Source organism: Scomber scombrus, chromosome 7 (genome assembly GCF_963691925.1).
Source record: "Scomber scombrus chromosome 7, fScoSco1.1, whole genome shotgun sequence".
Lineage (NCBI taxonomy): Eukaryota > Metazoa > Chordata > Actinopteri > Scombriformes > Scombridae > Scomber > Scomber scombrus.
Window position 1 is genome coordinate 30,787,772 of NC_084976.1, and position 20,118 is coordinate 30,807,889.

The 20,118-nt window shown below is 42.0% G+C and overlaps 2 protein-coding genes across 2 annotated transcripts in view; one reads left to right on the top strand and one right to left on the bottom strand.

The window, feature by feature from the left end:
* LOC133983980 (nuclear pore complex protein Nup160-like) overlaps window positions 1-6,998 on the bottom strand; it is a 9,185-nt gene extending 2,187 nt beyond the window's left edge. The window contains exons 1-4 of the mRNA XM_062423196.1: window positions 6,908-6,998; window positions 4,954-5,062; window positions 2,911-3,121; window positions 1,747-1,969 (exon numbers count right to left, since the gene is read on the bottom strand). Coding sequence (XP_062279180.1) covers window positions 1,747-1,969; window positions 2,911-3,121; window positions 4,954-5,062; window positions 6,908-6,998 — 634 coding nt within the window. The remainder of the gene's footprint in view (window positions 1-1,746; window positions 1,970-2,910; window positions 3,122-4,953; window positions 5,063-6,907) is intronic.
* A 2,033-nt stretch (window positions 6,999-9,031) lies between these two features.
* The window catches only part of LOC133983981 (sodium channel protein type 4 subunit alpha B-like), a 16,142-nt gene continuing 5,055 nt past the window's right edge, over window positions 9,032-20,118 (top strand). The window contains exons 1-7 of the mRNA XM_062423197.1: window positions 9,032-9,204; window positions 11,237-11,393; window positions 11,908-12,045; window positions 12,958-13,076; window positions 13,944-14,033; window positions 14,791-14,919; window positions 17,400-17,473. Coding sequence (XP_062279181.1) covers window positions 9,101-9,204; window positions 11,237-11,393; window positions 11,908-12,045; window positions 12,958-13,076; window positions 13,944-14,033; window positions 14,791-14,919; window positions 17,400-17,473 — 811 coding nt within the window. The 5' untranslated portion in view covers window positions 9,032-9,100. The remainder of the gene's footprint in view (window positions 9,205-11,236; window positions 11,394-11,907; window positions 12,046-12,957; window positions 13,077-13,943; window positions 14,034-14,790; window positions 14,920-17,399; window positions 17,474-20,118) is intronic.

The following is a 20,118-nucleotide window of genomic DNA, read 5'->3' on the forward strand; positions in this document are numbered from 1 at the left end:
CTGCATCATGGAGCTCCTCTTCAGCTCCACCACCGACACGCTCCCTGTTACACACACACAGAGTTACTTATATGGGTCAGAGATAAATAAGGGTTGGCAAGATGAGCAATTCAAAAATATCTTTAAAAATAGATTTAAAAGCAGCATCAGGTTTGTTAAAATGCACATTTAGTATTTTTGTTGGTTTTATATAATTTGAAATGACATTTGCACCATTTTTTAACCAAAAGTAAGACTGAATGCTCCTGAAAATGTCAAATGGTGTAACCACAAAAGAATGATACATATTACATATTTTATCCACCTACAGTGTATTTAAGTGGATTTATACTAATAATGACTTCATTTAACCCTCCTGTTGTCCTCGAGTAAAGGAAGGAAGGGAGGAAGAAGGAAGGATGGAAGGGAGGAAGAAGGAAGGATGGAAGGGAGGGAGGGAGGGAGGAAGGAAGGGAGGAAGAAGGAAGTAAAGGAGGAAGAAGGAAGGAAAGGAGGGAGGTAGGAAGGAAGAAGGAAGGAAGGAAAGGAGGAAGAAGGGAGGAAGAAGGAAGGAAATGAGGGAGGGAGGGAGGAAGGGAGGAATAAGGGAGGAAAGGAGGAAGAAGGAAGGAAAGGAGGGAGGGAGGGAGGGAGGAAGGAAGAAGGAAGGAAAAGAGGGAGGAAGGAAGGAGGGAAGGAAAGGAGGGAGGGAGGGAGGAAGGAAGAAGGAAGGAAAAGAGGGAGGAAGGAAGGAGGGAAGGAAGGAAGGAAAGGGAGGAAAGAAGGAACAGTCAAAACAGATGGGGTCAATTTGACCCGGGAGGACGACATGAAGGTTAAAAAATAATGTAAATGGTTCCTGATCTCCATGGTTACCAGATTAAATGTAATATTTAGAACAATTGTATTCAATTACCTTTATTTAATATAAAAGTTATAATGTAAGATCATGCCAAACTAGTTGATATGGTGTTTTATTGAGAATTTGCTGTTTTTAACCCTCCTGTTGTCCTCGAGTCAAGGAAGGAAGGGAGGAAGAAGGAAGGAAAGGGGGGAGGGAGGGAGGGAGGGAGGAAGGGAGGAAAGGAAAGAAGAAAGGGAGGAAGGGAGGAAGGAAGGACGGAGGGAGGGAGGGAGAAAGGAAGGAAAGAAGGACAGAGGAAAGAAGGAAGGGAGGAAGGTGGGGGGAGGAAAGAAAGAGAGAAGGAGGGAAGGGAAGAAGGAAGGGAGGAAGGAAGGAAGGAAGGAAAGGAAGGAAGGAAGGAAGGAAGGAAGGAAGGAAGGAAGGAAGGAAGGAAGGAAAGAAGGAAGGAAGGATGGAGGGAGGAAGGAAGGACAGAAGGAAGGAAGAAAGGGGGCTGGAAGAAGGAAAGAAGGATGGGAGGAAAAAGAGGAAGGAAAGAAAGAGAGAAGGAGGGGGGGGGGAAGGAAGGAAGGAAGGAAGGAAGGAAGGAAGGAAGGAAGGAATGAAGGGAGGGAGGAAAGAAGGAACAGTCAAAACTGACGGGGTCAATTTAACCCGGGAGGACGATACGAAGGTTAAGCAAGTTGAATTATTTGGTACAAAGTTTTTATGGTTACACCACTTAGACATTTTTGTCATAATCCTCTAATATATTCTCTCTAAATGGATTAAAAGCAGAAATTTGATGCTGGGTCCACAAAAAAAGAATGTGTGCAAGTTATTCATACGTTTATTTTCACTTTTTAACCCCTTTAAATTTAAACTAAACCACATCATGACAGTGAGTTGTTGGTTCTTCTGACCTTGTGTGTCGTGAGGCGGCAGAGTAACGACCATGATGCCTCCTGCGGGTGAAGCCAGGGCGTAGTGAGCCTCCCCCGCTTGACTGAGCCAGGCTGCGGACGTGCTCGGACTCCCCGTCTGTCCCACCGCGGTCGGGATGACGGCGCTGTGAGACGGATCCTGCAGACTCAGCTTCCCGACGTCAGAGAAGACGGACTGCATGTGGAGCTCCGTCACCAGCTCCTGAACACACAGCACGGTTATATAGTTATTATATATTAGTGGTGTTTTAACAGGAGGAGGAGGAGGAGGATGAGGAGGAGGGGAAGAATAAGGAGGAGAAGGAAGGGGGGAGGGGGGGAAGAAGAAGAAGACGAGGAAGAAGGAGGAGAAGAGGGAGAAAAAGAGGAAGAAAGAGGAGAAAGAAGAGAAGGAGGGGGAGAAGGAGGAGAAAGAGGAGGAGGAAGAGGAGGAGGAGAAGATGAGGAGGAGAAGGAAAAGAAGGAGGAGGAGGCGGAGGAGAAGAAGAAGAAGCAGCAGCAAGGAGGAGGAGAAGGAGGAGAAGAAAGAAAAGTATGAGGCGGAAGAGAAGAAGGAGGAAGAGAAAAAGGAGGAGGAGGAGGAGAAGGAGGGAAAGAAGAAGGGCGAGAAGGAGGAGGCGGAGGAGGAGAAGTAAGAGGAGGAGGAGAAGATGAAGAGGAAGAAGAAGGAGGAGGAGGAGGGGAAGGAGGAGAAGGAGAATAAAGAGGAGGAGAAGAAGATGGAGGAGAAGTAGAAAGAGATTGAGGAGATGGTGAAGAAGAAGATGAAGAAGGAGAAGAAGGAGGAGTAGAAGGAGAAGAAGAAGTAGAAGGAGGAGGAGAAGGAGAAGTAGACTGAGGAGAAGAAGGAGAAGGAGAAGTAGACTGAGGAGGAGAAGGAGAAGAAGAGGAGGAAGGAGGAGGAGAAGAAGGAGGAGGAGGAGGAGGAGGAGGAGAAGGAGAAGAAGAAGTAGAAAGAGGAGAAGAAGCAGAAGAAGAAGTAGAAGGAGGAGGAGAAGGAGAAGAAGAAGTAGAAAGAGGAGAAGAAGCAGAAGAAGAAGGAGGAGGAGAAGGAGGAGGAGGAGGAGAAGGAGGAGGAGAAGGAGGAGAAGCAGCAGCCTGTCTATCAGAGTGTAAATCAATGAATCAGCTGGTTAAACTCACGCTGCGATACATGCGGGTGGGGTGAGGCAGCACCAGCCTGTGGACGCTCTGGTTGGTGCTGATGAGAATGACGACATTGTTGAGCGTCTCCTGGATGGTGACTCCGCCCGGCAGCACGGTGCAGTGGCTGAACTTAACTTTAACGGCGTTGTTGAGCAGGTTGGTGTCCAGAGACTGTTCCAGCAGCTGCACCGTGTCCCCCGAGGTTGACCTGCACACACGAACAAGGAAGGATTAAAAATAAAATATAAGAAAACTGAATACTATTACTACTAAATAAAACTTGAATGTACGTAAATCAGAAATGCTTTATTGTGCTAAGTTTTGTCCCAACTAATTACTCTAGGGCAGGGGTGTCAAACATGCGGCCCGCGGGCCAGAACCGGCCCACCGAGGGGTCCAATCCGGGCCCACTTTCCTTCCTGTGTTCTTTTCCTTCCTTCCATCTGTCCTTCCTTCCTTTTTTCCTTTCTTACTTCTTTCCTTTCTTCCTACTTTCCTTTTTTCCTTTCTTCCTTCTGTCCTTTCTTCCTACTTTCCTTTTTTCTTCCTTCCTTCCTCCCGTTTATCCTTCTGTCCTTCTTTCCATCTGTCCTTCCTTCCTTTTTTCCTTCCTTCATCCCTTTCTTCCTTCGTCCCTTCCTTCTTTTCTTCCCTTTCTTCCGTCTGTCCTTCCTTATTTCCTTCCTTCCTTCTGTCCTTTCTTCCTACTTTCCTTTTTTCCCCCTTTCTTCCTTCCTCCCTTCCTACTTTCCTTTTTTTCTTCATTCCTTCCTTCCTCCCTTCCTTCCTCCCTTTTATCCTTCTGTCCTTTCTTCCATATGTCCTTCCTTCCTGCCTTCTTTTTTCCTTCCTTCATCCCTTTCTTCCTTCGTCCCTTCCTTCTTTTCTTCCCTTTCTTCCGTCTGTCCTTCCTTCCTTCTGTCCTTTCTTCCTACTTTCCTTTTTTCCCCCCTTTCTTCCTTCCTCCCTTCCTACTTTCCTTTTTTCTTCATTCCTTCCTTCCTCCCTTCCTACTTTCCTTTCTTCCTTCCTCCATTTTATCCTTCTGTCCTTTCTTCCATCTGTCCTTCCTTCCTGCCTTCTTTTTTCCTTCCTTCATCCCTTTCTTCCTTCGTCCCTTCCTTCTTTTCTTCCCTTTCTTCCGTCTGTCCTTCCTTATTTCCTTCCTTCCTTCTGTCCTTTCTTCCTACTTTCCTTTTTTCCCCCCTTTCTTCCTTCCTCCCTTCCTACTTTCCTTTTTTTCTTCATTCCTTCCTTCCTCCCTTCCTACTTTCCTTTCTTCCTTCCTTCCTTTTATCCTTCTGTCCTTTCTTCCATCTGTCCTTCCTTCCTGCCTTCTTTTTTCCTTCCTTCATCCCTTTCTTCCTTCGTCCCTTCCTTCTTTTCTTCCCTTTCTTCCGTCTGTCCTTCCTTCTGTCCTTTCTTCCTACTTTCCTTTTTTCCCCTATTTTATTACTATAGCAATTTACACATTATGAATATCAAAAAACATTGATTTTTATAACATTTCAGTATTTCTTTAACATTTCTTTAACACATCCCTTCAGAGTATTGCTCCCAAAATCTCTCCAGATATATGAGACAAATTGATTTTGAACTGCCTGTTTGAAGCATTTCCTTCATTTTACGTGCTTAGCTACAGTCATTGTGTTTTGGGCTCTGAGCTCTTCCAAAACATGGGTGACCTACACTTAACCATGTACCTGAACGCCTCATTGTGTAGACACTCGCTGTTGATCTTCTAAACATGCTGCTAGATGCTAAGCTTTCTGTCTAGACGCAGGGTCAGAGTGTCCATTCTTGATTAAAAGCTCTTGTTTTCACTGTTTACGTTTCTCTCTTTAGAGCGTCGCCCCAGCAGCCCTAAATTACTCGATTAATCAATTACATAGGTAGTGAAATCGATAATGAAAATCAGAGAAATTTAGCTTGAACTATAACTCCACAAGCTATAAATTCCACATGGTTCAGTGATTCAGCAGCCCGGTGAGAAACATGTGCACAATGTGAAAAGACGACGGTAAAAAAAAAAAAACTCACCAGTGAATGAATCTGTTGCTGGTGACAGACAGCAGCTTTGAACTGTCCTCATAATGAAAGGCTCCGGCACTGTCCGGGAACTTCACTCCACCGGGAAGAGGACTGAGACCTAAAGAAGAGATGAACCAGACACACACACACACTGTTATGTTTCAGATTCCCTAAATGCTACACTGATCTCTACTGTATACAGATTTTTAACCAGTTTCTCAAGTTGTGACTGGCCAATACTTTACAGCAGGACACATAATTCCTGAAAAAAGTACCAATTCAATAACATAAAAAGTCCTGCATGACAAGTACTACTAAAGTAAAAGTACTGCAGTATTATGAGCGATGTAGTATGCAGTATTACAGTAAAAGTACTGCAGTATTATAGTGATGTAGTATGCAGTATTACAGTAAAAGTACTGCAGTATTATGAGTGATGTAGTATGCAGTATTACAGTAAAAGTACTGCAGTATTATAGTGATGTAGTATGCAGTATTACAGTAAAAGTACTGCAGTATTATGAGCGATGTAGTATGCAGTATTACAGTAAAAGTAGTGCAGTATTATGAGCGATGTAGTATGCAGTATTACAGTAAAAGTACTGCAGTATTATAAGTGATGTAGTATGCAGTATTACAGTAAAAGTACTGCAGTATTATGAGCGATGTAGTATGCAGTATTACAGTAAAAGTACTGCAGTATTATGAGCGATGTAGTATGCAGTATTACAGTAAAAGTACTGCAGTATTATAGTGATGTAGTATGCAGTATTACAGTAAAAGTACTGCAGTATTATAGTGATGTAGTATGCAGTATTACAGTAAAAGTACTGCAGTATTATAAAGCGATGTAGTATGCAGTATTACAGTAAAAGTACTGCAGTATTATGAGTGATGTAGTATGCAGTATTACAGTAAAAGTAGTGGTTTGGTCCTCTGACTGATATATTATTATATATGACATCATTAGATTATTAATAGTGAAGCATCAGTGTTAGAGCAGCATGTTACTGTTGTAGCTGCTGGAGGTGGAGCTAGTTTACACTACTTTATATACAGTTAGCTAGTTTAGTCCAGTGGTTCCCAACCTAGGGGTGGGGCCCCTCCAAAGGGTCAGCAGATAAATGTGAGGGGTGGTGAGATGATTAATGGGAGAGGAAAGAAGAAAAAACTAAGTTCTGATACACAAGTGTTTTCAGTTTTTGGACTTTTTCTCTAATCTTTGATTTTTGCTGAATTATTGGATCATTTGAACATTTATTGAAATGAAAGCATGTGAGAAGTTTAGAGGGAAAAATCACTATTTGGTGGAGCTGTTAACAACTCATAGACATCTGAAATGTGAGCCGACTACACACTGCTTTTTGTAATACGTCAAAAGACAAAAAGGTTGGAAACCACTGGTTTCATCTTTAACAATGTGTTGTATTTTAAAAGCTTGTTATATTATCCATTGTGTCAAATCTTCATCTGAAAAGTAACTAAAGCTGTCAGATAAATGTAGTGGAGTAGAAATTACAATATTTCCCTCTGACAATGTAGTGGAGTGGAAGTATAATAGTAGTAGTACCTTAATATTGTACTTTAGGAGCATTAGTAATGTGATTTATTTCACGTTTTCTGTTTGACAGCTTTAATTTACCGGCTAACAAGCTGAAGCTAAAGAGAAAACAGGTCATTTTAACCTTGACTGAAGAGATGGATAAACCCTTCAACACAACACACAATCTAACAAGGTTTACATTTAAAGATTAAGGGCTACTTGTCACGATAAATAACACAAATAGCACCTTTATCAATCAGCTGCTAACATTAGCTCACAAGCATGTTAGCAGCCGGCTAGCTGTTGTTAGCATGGTCATTAATAAAAACATTAAATACTGTCGAGTTTAGACAAGCTGTGAGAAAACTAGAGAAGTGTTAGGGTGAGCGAGTTGTGTGAGCGCTCCGTGTCGACATTTACCGAGGTTTACTGTGACTTCTCGGAACCTCTGCAGAGTTTCCCTCTCAAAGCCACAGATCTCTATGAAGCTCCGCTGTAGCGCCGCCGCCATCTTCTCCCTCATGGACAGCTGTGACGTCAGGGACGGGCCGCGCGTCGAGCGTTCAAACGTTTAAAGAGACAGTACACCTCGAGACTGTCTGGTGTATAGAGGGTTTATAATGACTAAATTATATTCCTGTCAGGTGTATGGAGGGTTTATAATGACTAAATTATATTCCTGTCAGGTGTATGGAGGGTTTATAGTGACTAAAGTTATATTACTGTCTGGTGTATGGAGGATTTATAATGACTAAAGTTATAATACTGTCTAGTGTATGGAGGGTTTATAGTGACTAAAGTTATAATACTGTCTGGTGTAATATAACATTTAAAGAGACAGTACACGGCAAAACTTTCTGGGGTATAGAGGGTTTATAGTGACTAAAGTTATAATACTGTCTAGCAAATGGAGGGTTTATAGTGACTAGAGTTAAATCACTGTCCGACGTATGGAGGGTTTATAGTGCCTAAAGTTAAATCTTTCAAAAGTTTAAAGAGACTGTCCAAGGTATGGAGGGTTTATAGTGACTATTGTTAAATCACTGTCCGTATGGAGGGTTTATAGTGAGTATTGTTAAGTCACTGTCAGGAATATGGTTGGTTTATAGTGACTAGTGTTAAATTACTGTCCAGTATATGGAGGATTCATAGTGACTAAAGTTAAAGCCCTGTCTGGGGTATGGAGGGTTTATAATGACTACAGTTAAATTATTGTCCGTATAGAGGGTTTATAGTGATTAAAGTTAAATCTTTCAAACATTTAAAGAGACTGTCCGATATGGAGGGGTTTAAAATGACTAAACTTAAATCACTATCCAGTATGGAGGGTTCATGATGACTAAAGTTAAATCACTATCAATATGGAGTGTTTAAAATAACTGAAGTTAAATGACTGTCCGGTATGGAGGGTTCATAATGACTAAAGTTAAATCACTATCTGTTTGGAGGGTTTAAAATGACTCAACTTAAGTCTTTCAAACATTTAAAGACACTGTCCTGTATGGAGGATTCAAAATTACTAAATTTAAATATTTTTTTTTCTTTCTTTTTTTTTTTTTACATTAATACCATTTGTAATATATGTAGGTGGGATAGAGTCCATATCAGTGGGAGTCGCAGGCTAGCTGCAATCAAGAAGAAACTGGTTTTGTGGCAGCATGAAAAACACTAAAGGACACCGCCCACCAGACTTCAGTGTTATCATATTGTTATATATGTATTTTTTCTGACATGTACCTTCCCAGAAGTTCAGTCACAGTTCTCAGTAATCTGTGGACGGTTCCCGGTCTGAGACAGTGTTATTGTCTCTCCTTCACTGTGTTATTATTAATGATCTTGCCCTTTTATTGTTAACCTGCAACACACTATTGGCACTGTTCCATTATACAGTTCTAGCACTACTCGGCTCAGTCATTTACAGTAATTGTTTAGAGACACAATCCTCCTGAAGAAGTTCTGTCAAAACAAGAAGGCTGTTTGGCTGGGAAGATGTGTGTGTGTGTGTGTGTGGGGGTGGGGGGAGTTTAAACAAGGCTTTCTGTGTTTCCAGGAATATAGTCCACAATGTTCTGGTGAAGAAATCAAGGCAGGAAGTCTGTTGCTTATCTGGGAATATATATGTGTGTGTGTGTGTGTGTGTGTGTGTGTGTGTGTGTGTGTGTGTGTGTGTGTGTGTGTGTGTGTGTGTGTGTGTGTGTGTGTGTGTGTGTGTGTGTGTGTGTGTGTGTGTGTGTGTGTGTGTGTGTGTGTGCGTGTGTGTGCGTGTGTGTGCGTGTGTGTGCGTGTGTGCATGTATAGTACTACAACCATGAAGAGAGGAATCTTGGCTGCATAATAAAAAACCATGCTGACTGCAGATAGGAGAAAACATTGTGAGGGACAGAGAGCAAAGCAGAGTCAAGCTACACATGGTCAATTTTAGATGCCTGTCACCGTAGCAACAGACAAAGATCGGAGGAGGAGCCAACGCTACTCACGCTGAACTGTGCTACAACGACCCCACCCCTGCAGCTGCATGGCTCTGGACAATTTCATTAAGCTTTGCACAGAGCACAGTGAAGAAAACATATGAGACAGTCTTGTTAGAAGCAAAGGACACAGAGACCTGCGGCCATGATGAGCAGGAAAAAAACATTTTTTGAGTTTTGGAGGAGTAAGGAGGAGAGACAGGCGCTTTTGGAGAGAACTAATAGGCTGAAGCTTTCTCCTGCACAGCTGTAAGTCTGACTAATTGACTTAATTCTTTTCATGAGTTTAATAAGTTCATTGTTTTGTCTGCAAACTGTCAGAAAACCATGGTGATGTTTTAAACTGTCTTGTTTTGTTAGATCAATAGTTTAAAATCCAAAGTATAGTCAGGCTACTGTTATGTTTTACCCATATAAGCTTCAAATACTCACATGTGAGAAGCAGCAACCAGCACATTTTTGGGATTTTTCCTGACAAAAAATGACTAAAACCATTATTTGCTTATCAAAATTATTTGTTAAGTAGATTCATTTTCTGTCTATTGATTACTAATTAACACATTTTTGCAGGTGTAATATACATTTATTTAGGGAAACATGCTCTGTGTGATTGTTGGACAACATTACAGCAGTGTAATCAATAAAAATGAATCATTTCCATCAGATTTATTACACTGCTTCAGTTCACTTCCTTTCACTTTAATGGAAACACGCCCAGATGCATGGGTACATTAATGGATACTGGACTCAAAGATGGCACACTGTTCACTCAAATGAAAATGACTTGTACACTATTGGTCACCTAAAAAGGTCCTTTAAATAGTCGTATGTTCAGTTTTATTTCTGGTAAGTACATTTAGCGTCAGCATATGGCCCTTTTCCACTATACAGTTCTAGCATGACTCGACTTGACTCGGCTAGACTCAGGTTTTTTTGCGATTCCACTAGGGATAGTACCTGGTACCTGGTACTTCTTTAGTACCTGCTCTACCGAGGTTCCAAGTGAGCCGAGCCGATACTAAATGTGACGTCAACAGACTGCCGGCCACTGATTGGTCAGAAGAGTTGTCGCTGGACGAGTCATGAGCCGTCCCACACAAGAATCAAACCCGGCATTATTAAATACCGGCAACAGCGTTAAAGTCATTTGGCAATTTTCTTGGTTTGTGTGTTTGTGTTGCGTATAAAACAAAGTCACAGCAGTTTCGCGGAGCCGTGCCATGACGACCCCGCCCATGTTGAGTAGGTACTTTGAATAGTAGGTACGTTGATAGGTTCCATTATACAGTTCTAGCACTACTCGGCTCGACTCAACTCTACTCGGTTTGGTACCAGGTACGTTGTTTTCCATTACTTCATAGTACTTCCTCAATGAAACTGCCGTGACTTTGGTTTGATATTTGTGTCATACATCGCGCTCATGACTCTTCCAGTGACAACACTCTCTGACCAATCAGTGGCCGGCAGTCCGTGGATGTCACATTTTAGTATCGGCTCGCTTGGAACCTCGCCAGAGCAGGTACTAAAAAATACCAGGTACCAGGTACTATCCCTGATGGAAAAAAAAAACAAGTAGAGTCGAGCCGAGTAGTGCTAGAACTGTATAGTAGAAAAGCCCAAATAGTGGCCAAACTGTGTAGTTTCAACCTCACGTGACGCTATTGGGCCCAAAAATACTTTTTTCCATAAGATTACATTGTGAAAGAGACGCCTGTAAATCAGCGGATACATTTTTCTGAGTGTCACAACCTCCGCACAATGGCTTCTTTTCACTAGCCGGGGGTATAGACCAGAACAGGCCGACTGAAGGTCTATAGTCAACATGTTTTACAGATTATGGTTTGCATATGCTTAGTAGTGATTCCCTTACTGACCAGGAATTGTGACGATCTCCTCAATTTTACTGGTCTCATAGACAGCTAATAAAACTACAGTATGCATGATTCTCAGCTGCTGTTTCTATGAAGGTTAGAGGTGTGAATCAGAGCAGTAATAAATTCAAAAAATATCATCATGCACTTTAAAATGTATTTTCTAGGGCCTGGGAAAGTCAAAACACAAAGAGCAATGTCCCGTCATCACTTTATAAACTTCTCTTTTATAATGGAGGTCAGTGGGGAACAGGGGGATTATTTTTACCTGCAGTACCACGAGTGACCACTGGGGCAAACTCACAGCGAGGTGGAATGACATCACCACGCATGGTTCAGAGTCTGGGAGATTTGTTTTGGGTCCATCATATTTGTGCTGGCATACCTAACCCACCCCATTCTTCCATCAGGAAGCAGTTAAGCGACAGTAGAGTGCAGGCAGAGCTGCAGAATGCCAGGGTGGCGTCTCTGCTGCCCCCTGTTGGTACGGAGGTCTTCAGACGCTTCACACCGGAGTCGCTGCAGGCGCTCAAGCGGAAGGAGCAACAGAGGAGCAAGAAAAAAGATGTACAAAACATATCGATCACCTTTCTACGACGGCGTATTAGGGTCATAGATGTCACATAGCCTCACTAATCGCTCAAATTGTACTTTTCAGTTGGGTTTAGCAATAAGGAGATACTTGTTATCTTAGCCCAGAATCACCATATCATTCTAAGCATCCGGACTTTGATAAAACATTGTATTTCTCATAAATATGTGAGTTTTTTTCTCGTAAGTTTGTGACTTTTTTCTCGCAAATTTACGACTTTAATCTCAGAGGGGGTTTTTTTCCGAAATTTTACCCCCCGTCCCCCAGGTCAGTTTTTATTTATTTTTTAGATATATGGCCCTAATACGCAGTCGTACCTTTCAGCTGTCAATAACAAGGAATCAATACTCTTGCCTCACTTAACTTTGACTTCACTTAACTCCGCCTGAACCTCACTTTTAACAACACTTTACTTCACTTCACTTCACTTCCAGAAGTCTGACAAACTACAAGTCAAAGCTGTCTGATTGGCTGGATCTATGTTGACAGGTATCTGAGGGAGACCTGCCGAAACCAACCAGTGACCTGGAGGCCGGGAAGCCCCTCCCATTCTTCTACGGGGCTCCATCCACTGAGTTCCTCAACACCCCATTGGAGGAACTGGACCCTTTCTACCAATCACAGAAGGTCTCGCTGTCATTTAATGAAAAATATTGCCACTGTGATCTTGAACACTGATTATGAGTAGCTTCAACTATCACATTTCCTCACTGTATGTGTGAATAATATGTTCATACCATAGACTGTATATAAAAAACGGACATAACATCCGTGACGTCACCCATTGGTTTGTGGACTGCTGCTCGGAGGCCAATAGTTTTCGGATCTGAGCAGCACCATCTGGAAAATTTCAGGTGCATGCCGGGAAAAATAAAAACACGGATTCTACTTATATGGGCATCTGGTGGGGCATGAGGCGCCCTCCTGAACCTGTGAACCAATCAACCTGTCAATCACGATGTAGCCACGCCCTAATGCATACCCTGCTTTATCGTCAAATATAAAATCAGGGAGGCCAAAATGTCCCAAATGAACATCATACTGCATTGAAGAAGGCTTTAAACTAGCGATTGAGACCATAAACACATTTTGAAAACGTTTACTGATGTTAGAAATCAAGTGAGAAGTTGGTGAATTCTCCATTGACTTGTATAGAGACGGAAGTCCTTTTGACACCAAAACGGTCGCCCCCTGGTGGCCTTTTGATAGAATGCAGTTTTAAGTTACTTCCGCGTTGGCATCATTTCAGAGGACCGGAACTCCCCGCCTTTTTCATACACGTATATAACATTATAATTATCGATTATCAGCTATACTGTTCATCAGACATGTTTTTCTTTTCCTCCGACTTCATTAAATCCCAATATTAGTACATTAGTTAATTTAAGTACAACAACTTAACAACAAATTAGAGAAATACTACACAGGACCAATGGTTTATTTGCAGTTTCCTCATTAAATTTGGAAAAAAGTATTGAAGTATCAAGCTGATAAAACGATGTACATGATCAGTGTGTTGTTTTATTTGTCTCTCTGCAGACGTTCATGGTGGTCAGTAAAGAAAACATCGTTCACAGGTTTAACGCCAATCCCTCCTGTTTCCTGCTGAGTCCATTCAACCCGCTGAGGACCATCGCCATTAAGATCCTCCTTCACTTATATCCTTTATGATGTGACGCTGTACGTCTCCCCGATAGGTTTAACCCTTACATACTGTTCAGGGTTTTACATTTGAGAGATTTAAAAACACCGTAAAACATTTATTTTAGCCAGATGTGTCATAATGTGACCCACAGTATTAAAAAATTGAAATAAAATGCATAATTTCTTTGTTTTTGTGCAGCTGATACACATTTATATTAATGCTAATCTACCAATTTGACTGGTGCTTATTGAACAAATTCAAATATCAGCATTCAAACATGTTGTTAACCCTCCTGTTGTCCTCCCAGGTCAAATTGAACCCATCTCTTTTGACTGTTCCTTCTTTCCTTCTTTCCTTCCTTCCATCCGTCTGTCCTTCTTCCCTCCCTCCTTCTCTCTTTCTTTCCTTCCTCTCTTTCCTCCCTTCCTTCTGTCCTTCCTTCCTCCCTCCCTCCCTCCCTCCTTCTTCCTCCCTTCCTTCCTTCCTCTCTTCCTTCTTTCCTCCCTCCCTCCTTCTGTCTTTCTTTCCTCCCCCTAGCTTCCTTCCTTCCTCCCTTCCTCTTTTCCTTTCTCCCTCCCTCCTTCTCTTTCTTTCCTCCCTCCTTCCTTCCTTCCCCTCTCCTTCTTCCTTCCTTCCTTCCTCCCTTCCTTCCTTCCTTCCTTCCTTCCTTCCTTCCTTCCTTCCTTCCTCCCTCTTTTCCTTCCTTCTTCCTCCCTTCCTTCCTCCCTCTTTTCCTTCCTTCTTCCTTTCTTCCATCCTTCCTTCCTCCCTCCCTTCCTTCCTTCTTCCTCCCTTCCTTCCTTGACTCGAGGACAACAGGAGGGTTAAACAACAGGCGATGATGAGTTGCTGATGTTTTCTAGTTCCTTAACGCCAACACTTTATTCCGGTTGTTTATCCTGGTGACGGTTATCACGAACTGTGCGTTCATGATGATGGTTAGTCCTCCAACATGGTACCCGATTGTCGAGTGAGTCAACACACATGCACACACACACACACACACAAAGACTATTGATGTGATTTCACAAACAAGACGAATGGATGTAGAGTGAAAGCTCCGTGGAAATATCAGAACGCTTGAGTCACCGCAGAAAAAAGATTTTTTTTTTAATGTCAAATATTCAAGTTCATGCCTCCGAAACAAAGCGTCACTCTGTCCTCTGTGTGTGGAAGCGTTGTGTGTTCATGGTTCATAAAGCTGCCATCTCAGAGCAAAGACGGATAAAAGATCACTGCAGTTCAAACTATTCGAATGATATTTTCCACTTATCTTAAATTCGATTTAAAATAATTCATAATTTCTGTCTTATTTAACTCAAAAATTAAGTATAATCTAATTTAAATGAGGCCTATTGACCATAATTTCCAAAAAAATAGGTGTAAAGTTGGAATGAAGTTGGCTAAAAAGGTCTAATACAGATAATTGGGTGATGATTTACAATTTATGCTTTGTAAACAGTCAAAATTGACCCAGAAGGACAAAAGTTGCGTGGTTAATGGAAAGACAAAAGGAAGGATAAGACACATATCACCGGGTTTAATTCCCACTGTGGACATGTGTTGCATTTCATATGCGTCCCATGCATGCCTCATGTCTTTCTGTAACTATACAACTGTCAAATAAAGGCTGAACATGTTTTATTTGAGATTATTTTACTAGTTTTTATGTCAACGTTTGTCCTTTAATATTCAAAAGTCGTAAGTGTTTTTCTGTCTTTGCACAGATTGATGTTTGTTGCCATCTACATATTTGAAGCCATCATCAAGATCCTGTCCAGAGGCTTCGGTCTGGGACAGTTCACCTTCATCAGAGATCCGTGGAACTGGCTAGACATCTTTATCATCATCATGGCGTAATACACAAAAACACTCCTGATATACACTTATTGCTAAAAAAGTAAAAAGTAGGAGCACCACCAGGGTCATTAAAGTCTGTGTAAAGTCAATTCATTGATTTACTTCTAAACATATTATACATGTTGGAAAATGGTTACAGAAAACTGGCTGATAACTATGCAGTACTGAATTGTGGAGATAGAGCTTTAAACTGTTTCTCACCCTCTCATTTTTCCTGATTTTCTGAGCAAAAAAGGGCTACGACCCTGGTCCCTCCCCTACTATATAAGACGAGAGTCCGCTCTCCTCAGTGGTTAACCTGCCTAGTGGCGAGTTATTGTTACTACATCTAACGCTACTACTACTACAGTCTACAGTTAGCCAGTTAGCAGCCGAGCTAGCCACCGGGTTAGCTGCCGATCTAGCGACAGAAAGCTCTCAGACGTAGTGTCCATGTTTCTGGTAGAGGTGGTGACTTTGATTGACAGGTGACACTTGGTAGGGGGCGGGGCTTCAGCGAACTCGGCGGGCACGCCCACAGCGTTTGTGAGCAGAGACAGAGGCTGATTTTTACACAACTTTGAAGCCTAATTTCATATATTTGGCGATTTTTTAATCATTAAAATTTGGCAGGGTGGTTAACAACACACTTTTCTGTGGTATGTCAAACTCAGAACACATATTTATTCTTACTTTACACGGACTTTAAGGTTTTACTCACACCAGCATTTAAAACAGATATTTCTCAATGAAATCTGTTAATTTCAGAGGAGTTTGATTTTGATTTCAATGGATTTTGTGGCTGGGATAAAATAAACCTGGGGGGATTTTATTCATGCAGTTTACAAATAAGCAAACTATCTCGACAAAACGGATCTTTAAGGCGACATGAAGCCAAAGTAGAGGCAGCTGTCGTTGCTTATTAGCTGTGTTGCTAGCATCCATTTGTATTGAATCTCCTCTAAATGGTTTATTATTCAGCTAGTAACTCAGCTAACTTAACGAGCTAAAAAGACTGCCTAATATCAATTCACAAGCTTATTAGCCCCTATGAGTTTTGAGTAAAATAGCAATCCTGAGGTCAAAATGTCAGGAGGAAATAAACAACCCAGTAAAGAGAAAATAGAAAGAAGCTAACACATAGCTAATGTAGTTGCAGTAATCAAGGTAAGAGGATATAAAGGCATGGGTTACTTTCTCTGGGACACAGAGTATTGATCTGAGTTTGGAGACAAAGTGTAGCTGACTGAAATTTGATATCTGTTTGTTAAACCTGCAGTGCGGGACTTTGTTCTGTTCTGTTACATTCAAGCCTTTACCAAACGAGTTCACACAATGCTTATTATGCTTCTTACGAACAGATAAATCTCTGTATTTCATCATACATGGAGTTTTTAACCCTTACATACCTGTTCATGGTCAAATTTAACCCATTTTTACATCCGAGAGCAGTAAAAACACCTTTAAATACATTTTACTTTTAGCTTGACACTTGATGAATTCTCCTAATGTGACCTGGAAAAAACAAAAAAGGAAATATTTCAGCTTCTTTAAAACATTTGTGTGCAGCTGACACACGTTTTTGTTGCTTTTGACCCAAGACATTCTTCACATTTACACGTTTTTAGTGTAAAAACCATAGACTGTATATAAAATGGACGTAACATCCGTGACGTCACCCATTGGTTTGTGGACTCCTGCTTGGAAGCGAATAGTTTTGGATCTGGGCGGCGCCATCTTGAAATTTCCGGTGCATGCCGGTAAAAAAAACAACCACGGATTCTACTTATATGGGCATCAGGAGGAGCATGAGGCGCCCTCCTGAACCTGTGAACCAATCAACCTGTCAATCACGACATAGCCACGCCCTAATGCATACCCTGCTTTATCGTCACATATAAAATCAGGGAGGCCAAAATGTCCCAAATGAACATCATACTGCATTGAAGAAGGCTTTAAACTAGCGATTGAGACCTTAAACACATTTTGAAAACGTTTACTGAGGTTAGAAATCAAGTGAGAAGTTGGTGAATTCTCCATTGACTTGTATAGAGACGGAAGTCCTTTTGACACCAAAACGGTCGCCCCCTGGTGGCCTTTTGATAGAATGCAGTTTTAATTTACTTCCGCGTTCGCATCATTTCAGAGGACCGGAACTCCCCGCCTGGTAAAAACTGAAGAATAAACTCTCTCTCTGCTCTCTGATTCATCTTGCTGTTTATCTCTGACAGGTGATGAAATATTTAGGTCTGAATATGAACAGTGTGTGAGGGTTAAATCTCATGTTGACTCTTTCCCAGACTTTTCAAATGTTATTGTTCTGAATGGATCAAATTAGTGATTTCACAGGGGTTGTGTGAAGCTCAAAACAATTTATCCACCATTTTACTTCAAGAATCACATATTTTCAAAAAACGGTGTTTCGCAATGACACTTTCTGGTGTGACAAAGACTTCATGATGATGGTAATGATGATGATTATGTCTCTGCGTTACAGAATTGTGACAGAGTTTGTTGCCTTGGATAGTATCAGTGTATTTCGAATCCTGAAGATCATCCCACTCATCCCTGGTCAGTGTGTGTTTCATAGTTTTTTTTTTCATTAAATAGTTATAATGTGACTCGTTTGCTTCTTGTTGAGTCAAGTTAAGGCAAGGCAGCTTTTTTTATGTAGCACATTTCATACACAGCGACTTTACATAAAAACAAAATATTAAACAGTAAAAAATTGAAACATTAAAACATAAAATTAAAAACTCCCTCTGGGGTCTGTTTTGACTGTTTCGTCTTTCCTCCCTTTCTTCCTTCCTTCTGTCATTCCTTCCTCCCTCCCTCCTTCCTTCCTCCCTTCCTTCGTTCCTTCGTTCCTTCCTTCCTTCTCTCCTCTTTCCCTCCTTCTCTCTTTCTTTTCCTCCCCATTACCTTCCTTCCTCCCTTCCTCGTTTCCTATTTTCCCCTCTCCTGTCTTCCTTCTTTCCTTCCTCCCTCCTTTCCTTCCTTCCTTCCTTCCTTCCTTCCTTCCTTCCTTCCTTCCTTCCTCCTTCCTTCCTTCCTTCCTTCCTTCCTTCCTTCCTTCCTCCTTCTTCTCCCTCTCTTCCTTCCTCCTCCCTTCCTTCCTCCTTTCCTTCCTTCTTCCCTCCCTTCCATCCTTCCTTCCTCCCTCTCCTTCCTTCCTTCCCTCCTTCCTTCTTCCTCATTTCCTTCCTTCTTCCTCCTTTCCTTCATCCCTCCCTCCTTTCCTTCCTTCTTCCTCCCTTCCTTCCTTGACTCGAGGACAACAGGAGGGTTAAATGATTGTTAATATAATGCCTAAATTGTCAAATACTACTTTACTACTCTCTAAATCTAACAGCTTATTCTGCGCTCTTTCTTGTGATAATGAACATTTTCCATCTGTTACTTCATGCATTTTACATACTGTTCATATTCTGACTCATAATTAGTCTCTACACCAATTCACATTCATAAATCCCCCATCAGTCATTAATAAATGTTTGATTAATCCTTCTATAAATGACAAAAAGTAATTCACAATCACTATTTTATGGTCCAGCAGAACATTTTATAGAATATGATGAATGCAACAACATTAGGTTATTTTATATTGTATTAGGGTCTATTTATGGAAGGAAGGAAGGAAGGAAGGAAGGAAGGAAGGAAGGAAGGAAGGAAGAAGGAGGGAGGAAAGAAGGAAGGAAGGACGGAAGAAAGAATGAAGGAAGGAAATGAGAGAGGAGGAAGGGAGGAAAGAAGGAAGGGAAGAAGGAAGAAGGAAAGGAGGAAGGAAGGATGGAAGGGATGAAGAAAGAAGGAAAGGAGGGAGGAGGGAGGAAGGAAGGGAAGGAAGGAAGGAAGGAAGGGAGGAAGAAAGAAGGAAAGGAGGATGGAAGGGAGGAAGAAAGAAGGAAAGGAGGGAGGAGGGAGGAGGAAGGAATGAAGGAAGGAAGGAAGGAAATGAGGGAGGAAGGAAGGAAGGAAAGAAAGATGGAAGCGAGGAAGAAAGAGAGGAAAGGAGGAAGGAAGGATGGAAGGGAGGAAAGAAAGAAGGAAAGGAGGGAGGGAGGAAAGGAAATAAGGAAGGGAGGAAGGAAAGGAAAGAAGGAAGGACGGAAGAAAGAAGGAAGGAAGGAAAGGAGGAGGGAGGAAGGAAGGAAGGAAGGACGGAAGAAAGAATGAAGGAAGGAAATGAGAGAGAGGAGGGAAGGGAGGAAAGAAGGAAGGGAAGAAGGAAGAAGGAAAGGAGGAAGGAAGGATGGAAGGGATGAAGAAAGAAGGAAAGGAGGAGGAGGAGGGAAGGAAGGGAAAGGAAGGAAGGAAGGAAGGAAGGGAGGAAGAAAGAAGGAAGGAAGGAAGGAAGGGAGGAAGAAAGAAGGAAAGGAGGATGGAAGGGAGGAAGAAAGAAGGAAAGGGAGGGAGGAGGGAAGGAAGGAATGAAGGAAGGAAGGAAGGAAATGAGGGAGGAAGGAAGGAAGGAAAGAAAGATGGAAGCGAGGAAGAAAGAAAGAAAGGAGGAAGGAAGGATGGAAGGGAGGAAGGAAAAGAAGAGAAAGGAGAGGGAGGGAGGAAAGGAAATAAGGAAGGAGGAGGAAGGAAAGGAAAGAAGGAAGGACGGAAGAAAGAAGGAAGGAAGGAAATGAGGGAGGAAGGAGAAGGAAGGAAAGAAAGATGGAAGGGAGGAAGAGAAAGAAGGAAAGGAGGAAAGAAGGATGGAAGGGAGGAAGAAAGAAGGAAAGGAAGGAGGAGGGAAGGAAGTAAGGAAGGAAAGGAGGGAGGAAGGAAGGAAGGAAGGAACGAAGGAAGGAAGGAAAGAAAGATGGAAGGGAGGAAGAAAGAAGGAAAGGAGGAAGGGATGATGGAAGGAAGGAAGTAAGGAAGGAAGGAAGAAAGAAGGAAAGGAGGGAGGAGGGAAGGAAGGGGAAGGAAGGAAGGAAGGAAGAAAGGAAATAAGGAAGGGAGGAGGAAAGAAGGAAGGAAGAGAGGGAGGAAGGAAGGAAGGAAGGAGAGGAAGGGAGGGAGGGAGGAAGGAAGGGAGGAAAGGAAAGGAAGGACGGAAGAAAAGAAGGAGGATGGAGGAGGGAAGAGAAGGGAAGGGAGGAAAGGGAAATAAGGAAGGGAAGGAAGGAAGGAAGGAAGAGGAACGGAAGAAAGTTGGAAGGAAGGAAATGAGGGAGAGGAAGGAAGGAAGGAAAGAAAGATGGAAGGGAGGAAGAAAGAAG